At 41.6% G+C, this 20,687-nt stretch overlaps 2 protein-coding genes across 5 annotated transcripts in view; one reads left to right on the plus strand and one right to left on the minus strand.

Moving 5' to 3' along the window:
• The window catches only part of fam102bb (family with sequence similarity 102 member Bb), a 23,053-nt gene extending 15,267 nt beyond the window's left edge, over nt 1–7,786 (minus strand). Inside the window, exons 1-2 of one of the 2 annotated variants that reach the window (XM_072680696.1) lie at nt 7,317–7,786; nt 55–175 (exon numbers count right to left, since the gene is read on the minus strand). In XM_072680696.1, the coding sequence (XP_072536797.1) occupies nt 55–175; nt 7,317–7,450 (255 nt within the window). In that variant the 5' untranslated portion in view covers nt 7,451–7,786. The remainder of the gene's footprint in view (nt 1–54; nt 176–7,316) is intronic. The other variant, XM_072680689.1, reaches the window with a different exon arrangement.
• On the plus strand, nt 7,285–20,338 carry olfml2ba (olfactomedin-like 2Ba). 3 transcript variants are annotated; one of them, XM_072680664.1, is made up of 9 exons: nt 7,285–8,068; nt 9,411–9,771; nt 11,330–11,581; nt 11,753–11,860; nt 13,145–13,312; nt 14,597–14,780; nt 15,379–16,461; nt 18,218–18,394; nt 18,708–20,338. In XM_072680664.1, the coding sequence occupies exons 2-9, from the start codon at nt 9,637–9,639 to the stop codon at nt 19,334–19,336; spliced, it is 2,736 nt and encodes a 911-aa protein (XP_072536765.1). In that variant the 5' UTR covers nt 7,285–8,068; nt 9,411–9,636; the 3' UTR covers nt 19,337–20,338. The 3 variants fall into 3 exon arrangements, with proteins under 3 accessions (XP_072536765.1, XP_072536774.1, XP_072536779.1); XM_072680673.1 differs by lacking the exon at nt 7,285–8,068 and adding an exon at nt 8,805–9,044; XM_072680678.1 differs by lacking the exon at nt 7,285–8,068 and having other exon boundaries at nt 9,680–9,771; nt 11,401–11,581; nt 18,708–20,337.
• Nucleotides 20,339–20,687: the final 349 nt, after the last annotated feature.

Genomic DNA, 20,687 nt, shown 5'->3' on the forward strand with positions numbered 1-20,687 from the left:
TAATAACTGCCTTCACTGTTGTGTGTGTATGTGCAAGAACGTTTGTGAGTGTACCTTTCTGACAGAGACGCGACACACACAAGGATCGAGGACTCCTGTTCCAGCACTGGCGCTCATTTTACATGGAAACGAGAACTTTTTTCTCCAGCGCACACAATTAGCCTGGACCGTTTCTCTGTAAAACACACACATACAAGCTGTTGTGAGCCTTAGGTGACTCTGAGGAATAGAACACCCACTTTTTGGCTTTCATAACACACACATAAAACACACACTTAAACATAGTCCTGACCACCTCCCATGGGAGAAGTAATCCAGATACATGCAAGCAGAAATCACTTGTGTCCAGCAGTTCAAGTCGCCTGCCTTCCTTTAGCCTGGCCCAGAGGAGAGCAGAGAGTGACTTCTCATTAAAGTAAATCCTAGTCAATCTAACATCGGTCGATTAGAGAGGCTTCAATGATCCCAGCCAGCTGTGAGCGTATTCACTGAGACTGGCTGAGACACCTAATTAGGGCTTGGAGTCTAGGGCCATATTGAGGAAAGAATAGCACGTTCCTGCTATTTCTCAACATTTCTATACAACACTACTGTTGCAAAAAAGGCATGTCGAGTAGTTTGCATTGTAGAGAAGAATACTTCTCCATTAGGCCTTTGGTCAGTGACAGTTCACAGTGACAGATATTGCATTCTTCACAGCCTTCAGTGATGCCAGTTTAAATACAGTCCTTCATTTCTTGATTCATTTAAAGCAAACAATAGCAACACAACAATAATCCTTCACATAAACACAGGTGAACACAGATGATTTTTTACAGTGCAGTTTAATTTTTAAAGCCCATCAGCTGCCTTAGCCCACTGCAGCACTGAAAAGCCACACTGATGTTCTCTCAGAGAGGCAGAATTGGACATTTTGAAGAACTACATTGTTATACTCAAGTTTGTAGCTTGTTCGCTATATAGCAAGGCTACAGTTCCCTGCTATGTGCTTTGGACACAGAATATGACTGCCAGGCAAGTATATACGCCTCTTTGTCCTGATTGTTTGAATGTTGGGTGGTTCACTGCACTTTTTTTCATGTTTACACAGCTCAGGGCTGCCAAAAAGACCAGATTTTCCCGGCTGAGGATACATTTAACTGAAAGCAGCTGGGATGTGATGGAAAATTGTGAGAAGTATGACAACACATGATCTGACCCCACCTTTAATTTAGAGGTTAAAGACAAGCATGAGAGAAACTAAATGTGTGCGTGTGTGGGTGCAGGGAACAAGGCCAGGGGATGTCCGGGATATCTGGACACTGCTGAAAAATATGTGTTGTAGTAAATCTTTGTCTTTGTAAAATCAACTCACTGATGAAAAACCTTACTGATGGCTCTGATGCTGACTGATAAATGCTCCAACACCTCCACTGGGCGACATATCAGGCAACTCCTATCCAGCTGGGAGAGTTACCTACTTAACAAGAGCGTTAGCTACTTAACAAGGAATCTAACAGGATCCAAGGCTTTCAACTTTAATCCCATTATTCCCATCGGTCTGAGATCAGAATTTACAGTGGATAAACCCACTGCCAGTTCCTAGTCTAAATGAGCCTCAGGCACTCGCCTGCTACAGCAACAAGCGATTTTGCCAAAACGCAGCAGAACTTCAACAACACTCCAGCTGTCATGGGAACATAACAAACGTATTGGCTAATGCTGCTAAAAATGACGTCTATGTCTTATTTAAAAAAAAAAAGAAAGTAAAAAAGGAACCAATCAAATGCACTTCTCATTTACCAGTACCATTTGAATTAGTCTAAACTGAAATATTTCACTTGGATGTAGCCTCTGCTCTGTGAGAATTAGACCCCCACAAGACTTTAATTCGGGCTAATCTATGCCAACTTCCAGACAATGTCTCTTTAGCTCTTTAGGTTAGGTTTAAAGGGTTCTTTCCTGGCTTTTGCTGTAACACTCCCTTGCAGTCTGCCATAAGCGTATGTGGAAAGCAGACACAGTAACATGAGCCCTACTCTGCCGAGAATGAGGAGGGTTCAATTATAGATGCTGATAGGCATCATTTGTCAGACCTGCAGTTGATGAAAGAGAGCTGAAAGAGCCAGGTCAAGGCTTCAGTCAATACGCATGCATTCCCTTTATTCTCACCCACCAAATCATCTTAAGCCTTAGCTAAATCAAACTGAGGTCATTATAATCCGGTATGGTACTACGATCCACGTTACATAAGTGTTATAGCCACTCGTGGTTCATTTTAATGGAATGACAGATAGCATTTCCTGGATTGATTATTTTTCCATGAAGTTAGTCACCCAGTAGTGTGCTGCTAATGGCTTATTTGAGTCATGTTGGCCACAGAGGGAACAGCTCTTTCTGTTTTTAATTGCTCCCATTATCCGAGGAGAAAGCAACACTTGCTTCTGGTATTTACTCATTTGAGGCTTCATCGTTGCTCTCACAGATGATTAGGCCTCAGATACACCTACTCGTTCTTTAATAAAGCATTCCTGTCGAAAGTAGGACTACAATACTACAGAAATCATCATCAGAGTGACAAAACAAAACAACATGTTCCAAATACAAGAATAAACACAAAATATTTCTAAGTGAGAAGACGAGGTTAGTGCGCTTAAATCAAAATGCGATCCATCACAAAGTTCATTCCAAATTGAATTTGGTAAGTGAAGGGTATTGGATGGAGCTCCACCACTCCAGAAAATGCAGTTACACTGCTGAGGGAGCTTTGTACCCCTCTTGTGATCTTAGAAGGACATGTTCTATTGGCAATGTGTTTCCTTTGGAGACTATACAAACTGTGTGCATTCACCAATTAGATCCTATTTCTTCTTTTGGGCAGGGTATTATACATTCTGCAGTCCTGATTGATACAGGCAAAACCTGTAAGCCACTTGAAGGCATGATTGTGGAGAAAAAGACAGAACTAAGCACAGAGTCACTGTCAAACAACCAGCTTGTGGTCTGATTTCCATATTTGGAATATATGCTGTTGCCATGGCGAACTCGGTGGAGCCAATGGGAGCAGTGGCGTCGTTCTCCGGGTTCCTCTCCTCTGCACTTGACTCATCGCTGGCTGACATACTTCAGCGTCTTCACTAACACAGCTCTTCTTCAAACAGCCCCAATAATGAGCGTGCGATGGCCAAGGGGGAGAAAAAAGAAAGTCAACCCAAATAATATCTGGGACACGCTGCCATCTGCAAAATTGCGAGAGGAGATCCAAAACAGTGTCACACACAAGAAAGATCCTTATGCGCCGGCCTCTGTACATGAAGGGTTACGGGCTCATCGCAGTCTGTGATGCTCAAGTGCCTGATGTATTGTGAAAGCCGAACATGTCACATTGTATTTTGACAGACCACTTTCTCTGCCTGCCACAAGAGTGATTGACTGAGGCGAGGCTTTCCATATCTGAGAGCTACTCCTTGTTCTTCTGCAAAGAGAGCAGACAAAAGGGCACAAGTTGGCTGTAAAGGACAGCATATTAGTCTATGCTTATAACAGAGTGACAGACTTAAAAAAGTCTGTGTGTGTGTGTGTGTATGAGTTTCCGCAAAGGCAGAAAGTAGTCCCTTTGCTGGCTACTGTTCCCCTTATGATGTGCAGCTGTACCAGAAGGGCTGATTTCTGAATCCTTCTTGAATTTACATTTTCATCTCACTGATCTGTGCATCACTTACTCAGCACTCTTAACTATAAGCCCTCTCAATCTCTGTCTCTTACACAGTCAACATACGTCTATACAAAACTTTATCAAATACAGTTAACTACACTGCACAACCCCTGTCCTATCTATTATCATGTGTCTATCTGTAAGTTATCTTAGCATGTCCTGAAAGTTAAGGTCTGTCCGAAAGCTCGTTATAACCAAAAACATATTTTGTACATTCTTGGTTGTTTTCCTTGGTCACGAATCCTCAGTGTACTCGGTGTACTGTGGAACGTTATCCACCCGGAGGCAAGTTTGTTAATATTGTGACATCAAGTGAACTTGCCTTATATAAAACCTTCCACAGTTCAATTTCACGGTTGGTGATTTACAATCAAACGCCTCCGAACAAAATTCAATTTCCAGATGCATTTAGTATTTCTATTAATTCATGCTGTCAAAATAGCATGGGGAGTCTAGCATGCAAAAACAGTCAAGCACAGAACTTGTCAGAGGCAGGTTCTGAATTATCCAGAGTTGTCTTCAGACAACTAGGGTGTGTTTATACTTGTAGTTCGGTTCTCTTTGTCAGGGCCGAGGCAAAAATAATACACGCATGCATTTTAGTTCAATTAATGCTCACCCTGATATATTAAGAGATGCAACCAAAAAATGTAAAGTACAGTCATTTGACCAGATTTCATAAAGTACATCATTGCAACAACTGCAATAACGTTCAACAAACATTCTGCACCAGGTTGTCTTCTGGGTTTTATGTTGCGTTATCTGGTATGAGAAGCCACACTTGTGTGCCCTCATTCAAACATTTAATCACTGTGCTCAGATGCTGTCCACTTGCAAGCATAAAAAGGATGTTGATACTGATCTGTGCCTAGTTTCTCAAATGCTTCCCAGTTTGACCTAAGAAAAAAAAAAGATGATCGTAAGAGTTGACTGCCCTTGGCTCGTTGTTCATTGTGAGAAAGCAGAGATGTGGACTGAAATGCTCTCTGTTCTCTGTGCGAGAGAGGGAGGAGTGGAGTTCAGGTTTGTTGCTCGAGCCCTGGTGCAACAAAAAGAGTTAGTTCAGCGTCACAAGAAACAAAGGCGCAAACCTCTACTACACGTCAGCACTGTTAACAGGGAAAACATGGCAGTTCAATAGGGGCACAGGCATGAAGCCTATAGCAGTGTAACAGCTGGATAGTTGACTCCTCTTGGAAAACAGATCCACACCACTTCAGGGGCACAAGTCAGTTGCCCATAGTATGATTAATAACATATCAAAGAAGAGCTGAACTGAGGGGTCTGCAGTGCTGAAAAACACCACTGTTCTTTCTATCATTGTATCATGAAGAGTAAAAAGAATATGATGCTGCATCCTGTTCCAATGACAGCTCCATTTTTAGAAACCCACTTCTCTACTAACATGACACACTAACATCCTACATGCGAACGACCCTGTGAGTAGGTCTGAAAATAGACAAATAAATGCTTACATGTATCTCAGTGCGTTTCTCCGCTACACAACGGTAGACTAAGGACCTACACATCTAGCCACTTCATGTGAATCATGCTGATAAGATGTGTCTCTGGTCTAGAAAAAAGCCTTGAAATTAATTGCTATCAGAGCTCTGAGACAGTTTAGGAGGTGGTCCAAGATGTGTTGGAGATGAGCCAAGCCAAGTGTAAGACATCCGCATACACAAAATTTAATCTTTATTACTTCCAAAAGGAACAACATCAGTCCTGTAAGACTCCAAATCACGTTTTACACCAAAATCATTGTTAAAATGAGAAGCAAACTTTACTTTGGCAGATTCAGTAGTGTGCTCAAATATCCTGAGTCGGACATAGCCCTGTGCAGATAACTGACAAGGACAACGGCTTTGACCATTTGTGTTGGACACAAATTTGAAATGTGGCCTCCAGAAAGGGCCCAGCCCAGGTATCGAACCCATAACCTTGTCATCAATAGCCCGGTACAATAAAGCTTTAATGCACAGGCTATTACACTGTGTCTGCTCCCGCAGTGGCTTCAGAGATGGTGTGCTGAGTATGAGAGTATGAGAGTGGCACAGATCAACAGCCACATTGCTTTGCTATGGTTTACATGAAATAGGCTTTTTAAAATAATTATTATTATAATTATTATTGGTGATTTTCTATCCCTTATCAGACAGACAACTAGCAAATCACTAGAGCATTTCAGTACAGGCCAAATCAGACCTGATGGTTTACTACAGTAAACTCTTAAAGAAATGATGCTAAGCATCTTTGATAAAGAGATGTGCGAGTATGAAGAAGCTTTTAAGGATGTAAAGAACCTTAAGGTAATGTGTTCATTTAATTTAAGTGTTTTTCCTAAAACCTTTAAAGAGCACATAAAGTACTGACTAATTTTTCTGCTGAGCCACACATAATGGGAAAAACTGAAACATTCCTACCACGGAAATTTGCTGCCTAGGCTGGCCTTGAACACTTACTACACATTACGTCTGTGTCATCTACAGCAGACCTTTCACTTCATAACTACTGTGAAGGCATTGGTCATCTCATTGCCGGTGATTCCAAAACACCAAACCGAGGGAGGACCTCAGTGACTCATCTGAGGGTGTAGCGCCAAACTTTGTCCACTGCCAGACAGTCCTACACATTGCTCCTGTCTGCTGTACTGTACAAAAATCAGCCAAAAATGAGTTACTTAATTCGCAAATCGAGCTTTAACAGTTTAACGGTTCAATGATTATACAGGACATAGGTCTAAAATCTTGGTCTCTGTTCAGACACTCGTTGAGTCAATATTGGACACACTGTCAATGCGGTGAAAGATTTCATCTAATAGCTCATCCACTGAGGAAGTCTGTTACCAGCTCTGCTTTACACAGCACCCTTGCAACAGGCCTGCTGATGTCCAATGATGTAGCAGCCCAATGTCTCGTGCGCTCCATAGATCAGAACTTATTGATTTCAGGGCTTGAGCAAAGGCACTGAGTCAAGTCACTCACTGATGGTTGTGAACGCCTTACTGGCTCATGTGTATTGATAACAACAGTACAGCCTCTTCCTGATGCCCGGAGAAAAGTCAGACATTAAAACATGAATTAAAAAAACAAGGTTACACAATCTGTCCACTCGTGGTTCCTTTGGATCGTCCTAATACAAAGCAGCTTGTGCTATGAAGATCTCATGACAAAACCAAAACATATGACCGTTCACATTTTAACATTTGGTGCTGTTTTACTCTGAATGTCTTCACTGTTAGAAGAGTATAAAAGGAGCTAATATACAATCAGACCAATGCCTAAAATGAAGTATTACATACTGTACAGCGTAACAGCACTGTAAACAAACCAGCCACGTCAATAACCTATACGGCAACTTCAGCAGAAGTCACACCACACCAGGGTGGCTGGTGTTTTCGTGGCGAATGGCGCTAGCTAACCACTGACAGGCTCAGTTATCCTATAAATGCAGTTGGTGAGGACTCTGGTATGCAGCTAGCTAGTTAGTTAGCTAGCTGGTAACCCCCCTTTTAGCTAGCTAAACTGTTAGGAGGTCGTGTGAGAGCTAGTCTGGGTCTGCGTAGTTCGTACCGTGGCCATTGGTGTGGGGGTGTAGCTAGATGTAAACAGCGCATCCTTACCGCGAGGACTCCTCGGAGAAACCGCCGTCAAGCAGCCGGACTTTACAGAACAGCACTCCGTTGACAAAAGGCACCGAGGAGAGTTCGTCCAGCTCAAAGTCCACTTTGAACTTGAATTTCTTTTTCTTCATCATGGTAAAAGCGGTCTTACAGCCCTCTTCACGTGTAGTCGCAGCGCAACACTTTCGTCTTCATTTTGTCAGACGGAGAGCGGAGGAAGACTGGCGAAGCTAAAACGGCACAGGCTAGCGCCTCCACTAAGGCTGAAATGCGGCCAGACGGTCAGTCCGGAAGCTCCTGTATCGCTCCTGTCAGCGACTGCGCTCCTCCTGGTATAGCCGTGAGAGAAGGAGGGCTTGTTTCGGGCTGCGCTTTGTGTACATATACAAGCCCGTGTGTGCCTTATAACCGTGTCATAGCCAGTGGACGTTCAGAGGGGGAAACGGTGGTGAGGCTTGAAAACGCCAGTGCGCATGCGCAAAGCCCACTCACAGCCAGCGCTCGTTGTCTGAACATAAATACTTGTGACTTGACCGAGCAAGATGATACTGCATATTATACTTTATTATACAAACATAAACTTAGTCTGGCCTGAAGATGGCATATAAGACCTTTGACATTCTTTGGGCTAGGGTATCTGTGTGGTCATCAGGTGAGAGAGGGAGTGGAGAACCAAAACAGAGGAGCTGTTTCCATGCGGGTCTTCTACAGACAGAAGTTTGATCCCTGCTGTGTGTGACTTTCCAATCAAAGTAACACATTTTCGTATTTTATACATTTTTGACAGACCTATCTGCAGTTCAAAGCTAACCGTCTAATTATTGCTGTTTATGTCATGTATTTTGTTACTGTGGAAATCATGTGGACGTCTGAATGTTGACACTGACCCCTGCTGGAGATCTGATACCGTTACACCGAATACAAGCGCTGTCATTCAGTAGCTCCATTCATTCAGCCCCTGGTCATTTTCTCTTTCTGGTTTTATTTTGGTTCAGTGTTTAATTAAGATGATTTAAAATGAATATCAGTTATAGCTAGTTCATCTGCAGATCTTTGAATTTTCTTTAAAAGATAGCCAACAGTACAAAAAGTACAAAAAGTATTGGGACACACCTTAATCACTGAATTCAGATGTATAAAATCCAGCCCTCTCATCCAACATCAGTGTCTGACCTCACGAATGCTTTTCTGGATGAATGGGCCTAACTTTCCACGGACACCCTCCAAAATCTTGTAGAAAGCCTTCCCAAAGAGGGGAAGCTGTTAGAGCTGCAAAAAAGACAATGCAACATTTATCCATATAGTGTATATAATGCATAGTGTAAAGACATCGAATACAGAAGATTATTCTTGTACTTTTTTATTCTTGTACTTAAATTGTATTTTTAAACACTATTATATATATATATATATATATATATATATATATATATATATATACATATATATATATATATATATATATATATATATATATATATATATATATATTACTGTAGTGTGTGTAAAAAGTTAGCAGCAGATGGCGCTGTTGCATTTCCCTTCATTGACACTGAAAAATAACCTGGCAGAAAAAGTTTACAGTGCACTGACAGTGGAGGACACCACTGTAAATGACATTACGGGAAGAATCTCTCAATTCCCTTTTTTTTTTACAGACTTACGACCGTTATGGTAAATATGGCAACATAAATATGGTTATTTAATCTATTTTGCATAACGTAAAAGGTGAGGTTTTAACGTTTTCCCGTTAAAATATATATTTTTTTGTTCTTATTTTTGTTCATTTTTTCTGTTTTGCCATGTATTCTATCAAACTATGAACGTGTGTATCTTAAGATTGTTGTACTTGTGAATCTGACAATACTGTTAACACAAAAAATAACATTTCATATTTGTAGCTAATATAATTTTTTATTTTCTGTCATTTCTACACCTACAGTTAAGTGTTGTATGTATTATGTTTGAAGACATAAATCAAGCTGAAGTTAAAACACTGTGGGTTTCTTTGTCTGTGCGATCCCCCCATGCCTCCCACTAATCCTTCCATCCTGCCCTCCTCTCCTCTGCTCTGCTCTGCTCTCCTCTGCTCAGTCCAGTCTGAGATGTCCTCTGCACACACACTCAGGCGCTCAGAGTCCACCTGCTGCTGCTCCACTTCACCTCTCCCACTCTTTCAGTCCCACCAGCAGTTTCAATGACCGAACCAGGAGACCTCAAACTCGACACACTTTCCACACCTCCTCCTCTCTGAAGGACAGAGCTGAAGTGTGTGTTCTCCTCTATCGTATGGACATTGCTGGACATTTATTCCACGCTAATGGCGAAAGTGGGAGTTTGGTGTGTGCTCTTCCTCACGGCTCTCTCAACCAGCGCAGCGGCGCCAAAACAACGGCGAGCTGTGGAGGAGCTCAACACCGAGCAAGAGGACCCTCAGGACAACATCTTAACACAGGTAAGAGTGTTCAGTCCTCCAGCTCTTAGTCCAGTTTCTGTAGCCCATAGTCAGGCTGCAGAGGCTTCAGTATCAGTATGTAGGATCCTGGTGTAGGATCTCTAGCTTCTCATTCATTTTTCGTGCCATATACTCAGTTGCTACACAGAGGCTTTCATAGTTTGAGACGGGATTGAGGTTTAAGGGGGGATAACGTAGATAAACGTAGTTATTTCAAGTTATTCATTTAGCATACTCAGTAAAAGTGCGGTAGTATCGCTGGTTCTCAGACAGAAGGACCCGGACAACGTGGGCAGACTCAAGCTCAAAGGTACCAGGTCATAGAGCTGAGGAGCTGCCGCAGGAAAAAGTAGTTCCTACCTGCTACAGTTCACACAGGTGACAGAAAAAAATGATCAGATTTAATGTGAAGTCATTATTTTGTGAAGTAAAAAAAACATACTGAATCCGATTAGTTTTAACTGGTCATTTAAATCTCATCTTCGGAGAAGCGCTTAGGTCTGAACGGTCAGATTCGACTTCAGTGTATTTCAGGTCACAGGCAGTGGCATGCAAAACATTGGGCCTGGGCAACATGTCTGTAACTGTGAATAGTATAATAAGTCAAATCTCCAAAAGATATGAAGATCCATCTAAAATAAAAGAAAACCAAAAAGCAACAGGGCACAAAGCAAAAGTTTGGGCACCTTGCAAGGCAAGTACCCTACTTTTTGGGGACTTCAGCGTGCACCTCTTGAGGACGTCTGTTGTGGATTTTGAGGTGCGTTTAGGATTGTTATCCTGCTAAAGAAGCCATCCTCTTTTTTTTTCTTTTTTTTTTTTTTTAAAACATACTGGGTTGAATTGACTCCATTCCTCCCTCTGCCAGTGAAATGTTCCCTGTGCCACTGGCTGCAGCAAAAGCTCAAAGCATGATCGAGCCATCCTGTGCTTAACAGTTGGAGAGGTGTTCTTGTCAATAAATTCTGCACATTGTTTTGTCCATACAATGTCAACCACAACAGCTATAGCAGAAATGAACCTTACGAACAGCGTGGACAGCCCATGCTAAATATTAGATTTCAGTGTGAAGTATTAGATTTTTTGTTTATTGGGGAAAATACGATTTTTTATGCAATGTTAAGACTCCCTAAATGGCTATCAGTGTTAGCTATCTGAAATCTAGTAAATCTTCTCGTAAGACGGCCCATAAATCTCACAGAACTAGAAGCCTTTTGCAAGGAGGAATGGGTACAAATCCCCAAAAAACAAGACAAGAAAAGGGTTCTGTCATACATCATATTTGCCAAAGTACTGACTATGCAGGGTGCCCAAACATTTGCTTTATTGATATTTTGTAACTGCAAAAAAAAAAAAAGAAAATTAGTGTTGAGTTTAGAATCGCTACTGCTCTGAAGAAAAAAAAAAGCAGGCTTTAAAAATGGTGTGTAGTGTAATTTGCTGTGACACCTGAGCATATGGCACGAATGCAGTGTAGTTATTTTGTTGCATGGTGTTTCTGTTTTGCAATACTGATTTGGCTTGGTGGAAAACGCATCCGGTCCTCTTCTCTTTGTAGCTGCTGGGTGATTATGACAAAGTGAAAGCGCTTTCGGAAGGCGCTGACTGTGGCTGTAAATGTGTTGTCAGAGCCGTGAGCAGGAGCGCCTGCGGCAGGACGGGAGAACTCGGCCACTCCTACAGCGTGGAAACCCTCAGCTCAGGCCCGCACTGCAAGTGCACCTGCATGGCCCCACCATCAGCTCTCAACCCCTGTGAGGGAGACTTCAGGCTCAAGAAGCTTCGAGAAGCCGGCAAAGAAAATGTCAAGGTGACAAGAAGGCAGAAAAGGGCAACTCCAAACAAACAGAAATTAGCCTAGAATTACACTTGTTGTAATACAAATGGCCACTAGGATGAGCAGCAAGCGTTGCACCCAGAAGTATGAAAGGAGGTGGATGTCAAAAGCTTGCTGTGACGGCTTTTGCTTGGTTCCTTACAGCTCTCCACCATCATTGAGTTACTGGAGGGGTCTTTTTATGGCATGGATCTGCTGAAGCTACACTCTGTCACCACTAAGCTTCTGCAGCGGGTGGAGAACATTGAGAGGGTGAGTGATGTGAGCTGTGAAAGTTTTTATCAGCTTGTGCTGCAGTTTTACTGGAATACTCTACAGGAATGTGTCAGCTGCACTGTGAAGCAGCGTTACAGCAGATCTTCTGGCAGCTGCTTGTCAGGTCTGAGTGCTGTCAAACTACCTCATATGCTTAAGAGGCAGCCAATCAGGCGAGAAAAAAAGAAAAAAAGGACGGGCGTCTTGAGAGCTTTTAACGTGGACAACTGAAATGCGAATATGATCCAGTGACCGAAAATGCCTGTTAATGCCAGGTGTAAACAGATAGATTCTATAAGAAAACCTTTAAAAGCATCTAGAATCGGTCATAAGTCCCATGACAAATCTTTACATTGTGATTTCAACTCATGAGGAAAACACAGAAATTACTCCTTACTGACTATTAGACACCATATCTAAACCAAAAGGCATTGGACACCTTTGACAAAACTGCTCATTTTAAATGTCTATTTGCATGATAGGAAAAAATAAGATTCTTTATGGACTGTTTAGTGGAGGGTTCTGCCATTATAGATGATCTCATCTGTGTGCATGTACAGTTTCTACAGTACATATGCTATAATTGCTTTATTGAAATGTTTTGATATTTATATTTAGTTACAAGGTCAATTCCAACTTTATTATCCACATAGTACATTCAGTTGGGCACTACAGTACACAATATTAAAACACATTATATTCAGTAATCTTCCGTTTAAGCACTAGAACTAAAAACATCATTTAGTATTGACATACTCATGTCAAGTATTTAAGAAGCCTGTGTACAGAATCAGCATGAAAAATGTCATAAACATTCATGTAACATTCTATATAATGTAAAATCAACTTGCATGCTGACTCTTAACTATCTGACACTATTAATATTACAACTTTAGCCATCATTACTCTCGTTACTATTACCATCACTGCCATGACCATATGAAGTTATACGACACCATGATTATTATATCATGATTAGGAAAATGTTCCACGCCTGAGCAGTTCAACAGTATGGATGGTTTGGTGACTTTTATCAATAATTCATATTTAGTTCTGACCAGAGGATGATGGGTCCCCCTTGTGAGTCTTGGTTCCTCACAAGGTTTCTTGTTTTTTTTTTTGTTTTTTTTTTACTAATTACTGATTGTGTAAAGCTGCTTTGTGACAACAACAGTTGTAAAAAGTGCTATACAAATAAATTTGAGTTGACTTGTTGCAAACCTTTTTTTTAAATAAATAGTTTTTACATTTGTTTATGTTTGTTTTTTTGCTGCTCTTTAGCTCATGTCTCAGAACCACACAAATGCTACATCTGAAGTAAGGAGTGTGTCACCAAAACCAATAACAACTGGAGAAGCTTCATCCCCTTCCACAAGCCCACCACGGCAGGAGAAGAAAAAGAGGCTGAGTGAGAAGAGTAGTGAGGCAGCAGCTTATCAACATGCACAGGTTGGTAGATCCTTACGGTACAGCCAAGTGAATAAGTTAATAAGAGAATACCTTAATGTTACTCAGAAAATTACTGTTGGGTTGCCATTATTTACCTAGGCTTACAGTGTCTATACAAAGTCTTCAGTCCTTGGATGTTTCCCCCCCCCCTTTATTTCTTTGATAAATGGAATCATTGTAATGGCCTTTTCCAATTAACAGAAGAAACATCATGTGAAAGTGACAGCAGATACTGATCAATGTAATAAAAATATATAATGTAAGTGACTGAATAAATGTTTAGAATCACTGACCTAATTCAACAGAGGTGCAGGCAATTGGAGCTAGTATTCTCACAGTTCACCTGAGTGCAGTGAATGTGTCTCATGCGCAAAGACAAGGTCCGGTCAGTGGTTAATCAGTAGTCACAGGTGTCTTGATTGCCTCCCTCACTAGTATGCTTCCTGCATGGTCACTCAGTGTGTGAGGACAGCCTGCTCTAGGCAGATTTACACATGTGCTATATTTCTTCCATTTCTTAATGATAGATTTAACTGAAATGCAGGAAATGTTTAGTGGCTTATAGTCTTCAATTACTTTTTTGGTGTGGGGTGTTGTTTAGCCATTGTGCTATATTTGTAGACAAGAATACTGATTAACCAGTGACTGGACCTTTCAGGCAGGTGTCTTTATACTACAATCACTTAAGACACATTCCTCACACTCAGGTGAACTCCATTTCACTGTGAGACTACTAGCACCAGTTGCCATTTTACAGTATATATTTTTATTTCATTGACTTTACTTTAAATAAATCTGTTTTCACTTTCACATTTAAAGGGGGTCCTTTTGTAAATTTGTGTAAAAAAAAAGCCTATTGACCATTATTTCATTTATAAAAGCAATAAACAGTGAAAGCACCCAAAGGGGTGAATACTTTTTTATAGGCACTGTAGCTATTAGTTCAAGTGTAAAAACATTTTTAAAGTTTCATTGTCATATGTAGACTGTATGGACTGAAATGCAATGGGGTTTAAAACATTAACAATGTTTACATTCTACATCAACCTCTGGTTTCAGAAAAGCAAGGAAATTTGGTTTCTTCAGGATGTGGGCCCTCAATACTTCTGAAATGACCAGTTATTAACTCTAATATAACAAATTAGGGTTTTTATGCAGAATGCATACCATAGAAAGAACTTGGGTAAAGCTAAGTCACAGTGATATAAGTATCTAAGAAAATTGTGTCCAAGACGGATGCATTTGTGCCACTACCAATCTTCTTCTCCAACTGTTTTCTCACAGAACAAATATGAGGAGAGGTTTGTGGGCAACCTTCTGAAGAGCAAGGTACCAGAAGCAGAAGATGCTGTGAAGGCCTTACAAGAGCAAGAGCGTCATGGGAGGGAGCAGAACCCAAAGATGATTGTCAGGGGAATCACTTATTATAAAGCTGACCCAGTGGATGAGGTAGAAACCGAGGAGAACAGTAAGTTCATTTTATTAGTGCTGTTAAAAAGCACAAAATTAGCATAACAAGCAAAGTTATTAACCTACATTTTTTAACATTGTTAATGGATCTTCCCTGTTGCACCTGTTGCACCATCAGCTTATGTTAAGATAAGATAAGATAAGATAAGATAAGATAGTCCTTTATTAGTCCCGCAGTGGGGAAATTCCCAGTGTAACAGCAGAAAGGGATAGCAAGACACTCAGTTACAAAAATTTTGATAAATAATTTACACTATATACACAATATAAATAAGAATTAAAAGAGCAATAACAATACTATTTACAGCAAAAGACTCTGGATCATTGACTGTATATATGTTCTATGTGTTAAATTGTTTGACCATCACACAACTGTATTTTTTCAAGTATAAACTTTGACAGCTGTAGTATGTTGATTAAATCCGGAGAACTTTAGAGAATATTTTAGGTCTCTGTTCTTCCGGTGATCTTATTATGAGGTTTGATCATAGATCATAGTTTGGTGCATTTATATGTCACTCAATTGCATGAAATCTAAAAAAATGGGCAGACAATTTCTTCGGCAGCTGCTAACTGTGAACTGTTCCTTCCTGCAGTGACGGAAGATGAAAGCCACAGTGGTGACAGTCCCGTAGATCTCTTCACCGAGGAGCAGCTTCTTCGTCCCAATGCCCCAGCATTCAGGCCTCTCATCAGAGCATGGTCAGTTCCAGCTAAACCCAAAACTCCACCTGTGGATGGGGTAGTCACACAAAGCAATCTAGAGTCTCGAATGGACAGATCTGATTCTTCTCTGTCGGTAAGGATGAAAATGTCTGACGATGCAGTGCCTGGAGCAGACAAAACCTCCCAGTCCGCCGATCTCAGAGCTTCAACGTCCCCCTCTACCACAGAGAACTTTAAACGTGTCAGCCCCACGGTGCAGACCACACTACAAAACCTTACCAGAACCAAGGAAGGAAGAGAGAAGAATCATGTTGCTCCACAGGCTCTGAACATCCTGGCCAACCCATCCAATTTGAGTCATGTAAAGGTGAAGGAGTCAATCTCAGCCGTTCCTGAAATTACCACAGATATGGAAAAAACAACCTCAGCCACTGTCACCAGTCCATCAAGCATCAGCATGAAAGCAGTGACAAAGCAAAACCACATCACAGGTACACCCACCTCCAGAGAAAACTTCTTACAGGACATGACCAAAGAACCAGTAGGCACTCTAACAAAGACACCGCCATCACAAACCACACAGAGACAAGCTACTACCATGCTGCAAAGTTCACTTACCACAATCCCTGTCATTACTACTGGCACAACAGCTGGCACAACAGGTACTATCATGAACTCTAAGACTGTTACTGCTGTCACTACAGTAGGTAGCACAAAGCTTGAGACTTTAAAAGCTGCTGCTGTAACTGCACCACACGTAACTGAGAGAAAGACATATTCAAGCACAGCAGCATCCATAACCACTTTCAGAACACCCACTACTTCAGCTGCGCCTGCGATGACCACTCCCGCTGCTTCAGCAGTTCTGACTAGCACCAGCAAACCTGCCAAACACAAGTACAGCATCAGCTGGGATGAAGAAGAGGAGGTAGAGGAGGAGATAGAAGTGGAACCGAAGATCATTAAACCAGTGGTGGAGGAGAAATTGCCGGAGAAACTTCAAAGGCGGCCAGGTGAACGGTTCCTTCATGTATCAAGTGTGTGTGACATTTGTATTGACATTTGTGTGCCATTTATTTTATTGGGCATTGGGTGTTTTTTTGTTTTTTTTTCTATTGGTTTGTTTTTTGAATTTGGAACTAAAATTTTTAGATCAATATTGGGAAAATGTACAAAAATAAACAATACAAAGGTCCTCTTTCTGGGACACTGCAAAGTTAGATAAATTCATTAACTCATTACTTAATTTAATACTCATTCTATACTGTGGCAGTACTTGTAGAGTTTAATAGTAAAGCATTGTAGAGTTAACATACACTGTATTGCCAAAAGTATTCACTCACTCATCCAAATCATTGAATGGTGTTCCAGTCAATTCCATGGCCACAGGTGTATAAAACCAAGCACCTAGGCCTGCAGACTGCTTCTACAAACATTTGTGAAAGAAAAGGTCGCTCTCAGCAGCTCAGTGAATTCCAGCGTGGTACCGTGATAGGATGCCAATTCCAATTGTGAAATTTCCTCGCTACTAAATATTCCACAGTCAACTGTCAGTGGTATTATAAGAAAGTGGAAGCATTTGGGAACGACAGCAACTCCTTAGCGGATACTAAGGTGCATTGTGCGCAGAGATAATCGCTACAGACCTCTAAACTTCATGTGGCCTTTAGATTAGCTTAAAAACAATCAGCAGAGAGCTTCATGGAATGAATTTTCATGGCCGAGCAGCTGCATCCAAGCCTTATATCACCAGGTGCAATGCAAAGGGGCGAATGCAGTGGTTTAAAGCACGCCACCTCTGGACACTGGACCACATGTTCCCTGGAGTGATAAATCACGCTTTTCCGTCTGGCAGTCCGATAAATGAGTCTGGTTTTGGCAGTTGCCAGGAGAACGGCACTTTTCTGACTGCATTGTGCCAAGTGTAAAGTTTGGTGGAGGAGGGATTATGGTGTGGGGTGTTTTTCAGGAGTTGGGTTCCGCCCCTTAGTTCTAGTAAAAGGAACTCTTAATGCTTCAGCATACCAAGAGATTTTAGTCAATCTCTTTAATGCTACCAACTTTTTGGGAGCAGATTGGAAATGGTGACTGCGCACCAGTGAACAAAGCAAGGTCCATAAAGTTATGGATGAGCGAGTTTGGTGTAGAAGAAGTTGACTGGCCTACACCGAGTCCTGACCTTAACCCGACTGAATACCTTTGGGATGAATTGGAGAGGAGACTGCGAGCCAGGGTTTCTTGTCCAACATCAGTGTCTGACTTCACAAATGTGCTTCTGGAGGAATTCCAGTCAAAAATTCCCATAAACACCCTCCTAAACCTTGTGGAAAGCCTTCCCAGAAGAGTTCAAGCTGTTATAGCTGCAAAGGGTGGCCGGCATCATATTAAACCCTATGGATTAAGAAAGAGATGCCACTCAAGTTCATATATGTGCAAAGGCAGGTGAGTGAATACTTTTGGTAATATAGTGTTTTAATTTCTCCCCGCAGTGAAAAAGCAGCAAGGTTCTTATTCCCATGATAAAGGAATAACCAGAATGAGATATAATTATAGTATTATAATATATAGTTATTATAATTGTTGTTCGGTGAATAGCATTATTGAGCCTTCAGTACAACCCATTCTGCTTCCAGTGTTTGTCTATGGAGATTGTATTCAAATAGTACACATGGTTTGGCCATGTTATGGCCATGTAGTAATGCACCAGTGACAGAAGCCAGGACAAGGGTGGTCAGCTGGAAAGTACTGATCACCTGTTTTTGTTTGCAGGGGATTGCAAAGACACCTTAGCATCGATTTCAGAACCTGTCACGCACAACACATATGGCCGTAGTGAAGGAGCCTGGATGAAGGACCCAAAGGCTCGCGATGACAAGATCTACGTGACTAATTACTACTATGGCAACCACCTGCTGGAGTTCCAGAACATGGATGTCTTCAAACAAGGTACCATTGTTCCCCAAGGCTCTGTCCTTCACATGCATGTCCATTCACATGTCCATTGGTCACACCTCATTTTGTAGTTGAGGACATGCCAGATTAAGAACTACTGGTCCAAGCCATCTCCAGTCATGGGGAAAAACATGTATGGCCTTTTTGGAAGTTGGCCCTGTGGTTGCAAAACAATTTCCACTGCCCATTCTTTCTGTCCTGTGTATATTGTTCACCACCGTGTGATGGGTGGTCAGATGATGATGATGGTGAGTGACATCCACAAAGGTCTGTTGGTTAACTTGTTATGTCATACATTTAAATCTAGGGCGTTTCACCAACTCCTACAAGCTGCCCTACAGCTGGATTGGCACTGGCCACGTGGTCTACAATGGTGCCTTTTTCTACAATCGTGCCTTCTCCCGTGACATCATCAAGTACGACCTGCGGCTGCGCTACGTGGCTGCCTGGACCATGCTGCACGATGCTGTGCTCGAGAACGACGAGGTGTCGTCATGGAGATGGAAAGGTCACTCTGAAATGGACCTTGCTGTGGATGAGAGCGGGCTGTGGGTGATTTACCCGGCTCTGGACGACGAGGGTTTCCTGCAAGAAGTGATCGTCTTGAGCCGCCTCAACCCGACAGACCTGAGCATGCAGCGAGAGACCACCTGGAGGACCGGCCTTCGCCGCAACCGTTACGGTAACTGCTTTGTGGTGTGCGGCGTCCTGTACGCGACGGACAACTACAACCAGCAGGACAACAGCCTGAGCTACGCCTTCGACACGCACACAAACACTCAGATGATCCCTCGGCTGCCCTTCAGCAATAACTACACCTACATCACTCAGATTGACTACAATCCCAAAGAGGGCATGCTGTACGCCTGGGACAACGGCCACCAGGTCACTTATAATGTCGTATTTGCATATGTCGACCCTTTAGACAGTTCATAAATCAATCACAGAGGTTCACTGTACAGAATTGATGTCTTTGGGCGGGGGGGGAAGCATTATGCGTAATGTGGATTGTAGAACAGTCCACCTAGCATTTGTCACCATGTGTTAATGCTCATATAGCCTCTTGTGCTTACTGATGTTTTGCTTATCTGCTACTGTTGGTGATGTTTTCAAAGTACTAGCATGACCTCTGTGCTTAGTTCAGTGTATTAACTACACCCAAAATACATGTTTTAGAGAAACAGTTCAACCAAATATAACATCTGTGTGTTCTATTACAGGTAACGTCTGTTGTAGTTCAGATTGAAATGGCTAATGTTGCTAACAAAAACATGACAGCTAGGAAAAGGAAAGATATGGGAATTCTGAGCCAATGCCGCCATCCAATGTTATTCATGTATAGCTGCGTTTTAGATCCATACACACAGAAATGAGGACTAATTTTTTTAGTCTTAGCATTACTGAGAAATATACAGATTATATCTGGAGGGTTACAAAAATTGACTTCAGAAAAGACATTTATGAAATTGTAAAAGTTTATTGACTTTCAACAAGTAGGAGAAAGTGTTTTTTCTTCAACTATTCCTGCAGCTCTCTGCCAACTGGGTCAGTTAGCTGAGGTATATGGTGATAATTGGGTTTGCACTACGAAAACAGTCCTTTTGTCCTTAATGATCTTAGCTGTGCCTCCCTGGGGGCTGGTAGAAGTTTAGGGGAAAAAGAAGAGATTTAATCTTCAATTCTAGGAAAGCATTGTATATACTGTAATATTGCTTTAAGCTGAAATATAAGATTGATGAATGTAAACTTTTTTTTTTTTACTGAAACATCCAAGAAAACATTTTTAAATGAAAGCTTTCAATTAAAATCCAGAAATATTACAAAAATGCTTGTTTGTTTCTTGTTTTCACTTCTGCTACATTTCTGTACACTCTCTGGCTTTGTGGTAGTTGTATACTGCCATGACAGTTTTTGTAAAGAACAGTGGGGGTAAAAGCACTGCAATAAAATGTTTGATTGATCTATTTGTTTTCCTTTATGCCACAGTAAGAGTAATACTGCTATTTTCTCATTGCATGCTAGGTCAAGTAAATGCAAACCAGCCTTGAGACCCGTCAATTACAGCATTTCGCAAACCCCCCCTCCTCCTCACCCAAAACTTATACTGAACCCCAAACTAAGGCTTTGTGGGAAAAACGTCTTTCATTCCTTAATGTATCCTTTAAGCAGATCTTTTCCAGAGAACTATAATCAGGACTTTGCAAGGTGACCACACAAGCCTCTGCTTCAGAGGCACTTACAGAAACAATGGAAACCTCAGAAGAGATTGTAGAGGATCTTTCACCTT

The sequence above is a fragment of the Salminus brasiliensis genome, chromosome 1 (genome assembly GCF_030463535.1).
Source record: "Salminus brasiliensis chromosome 1, fSalBra1.hap2, whole genome shotgun sequence".
Taxonomy (NCBI): Eukaryota; Metazoa; Chordata; class Actinopteri; order Characiformes; family Bryconidae; genus Salminus; species Salminus brasiliensis.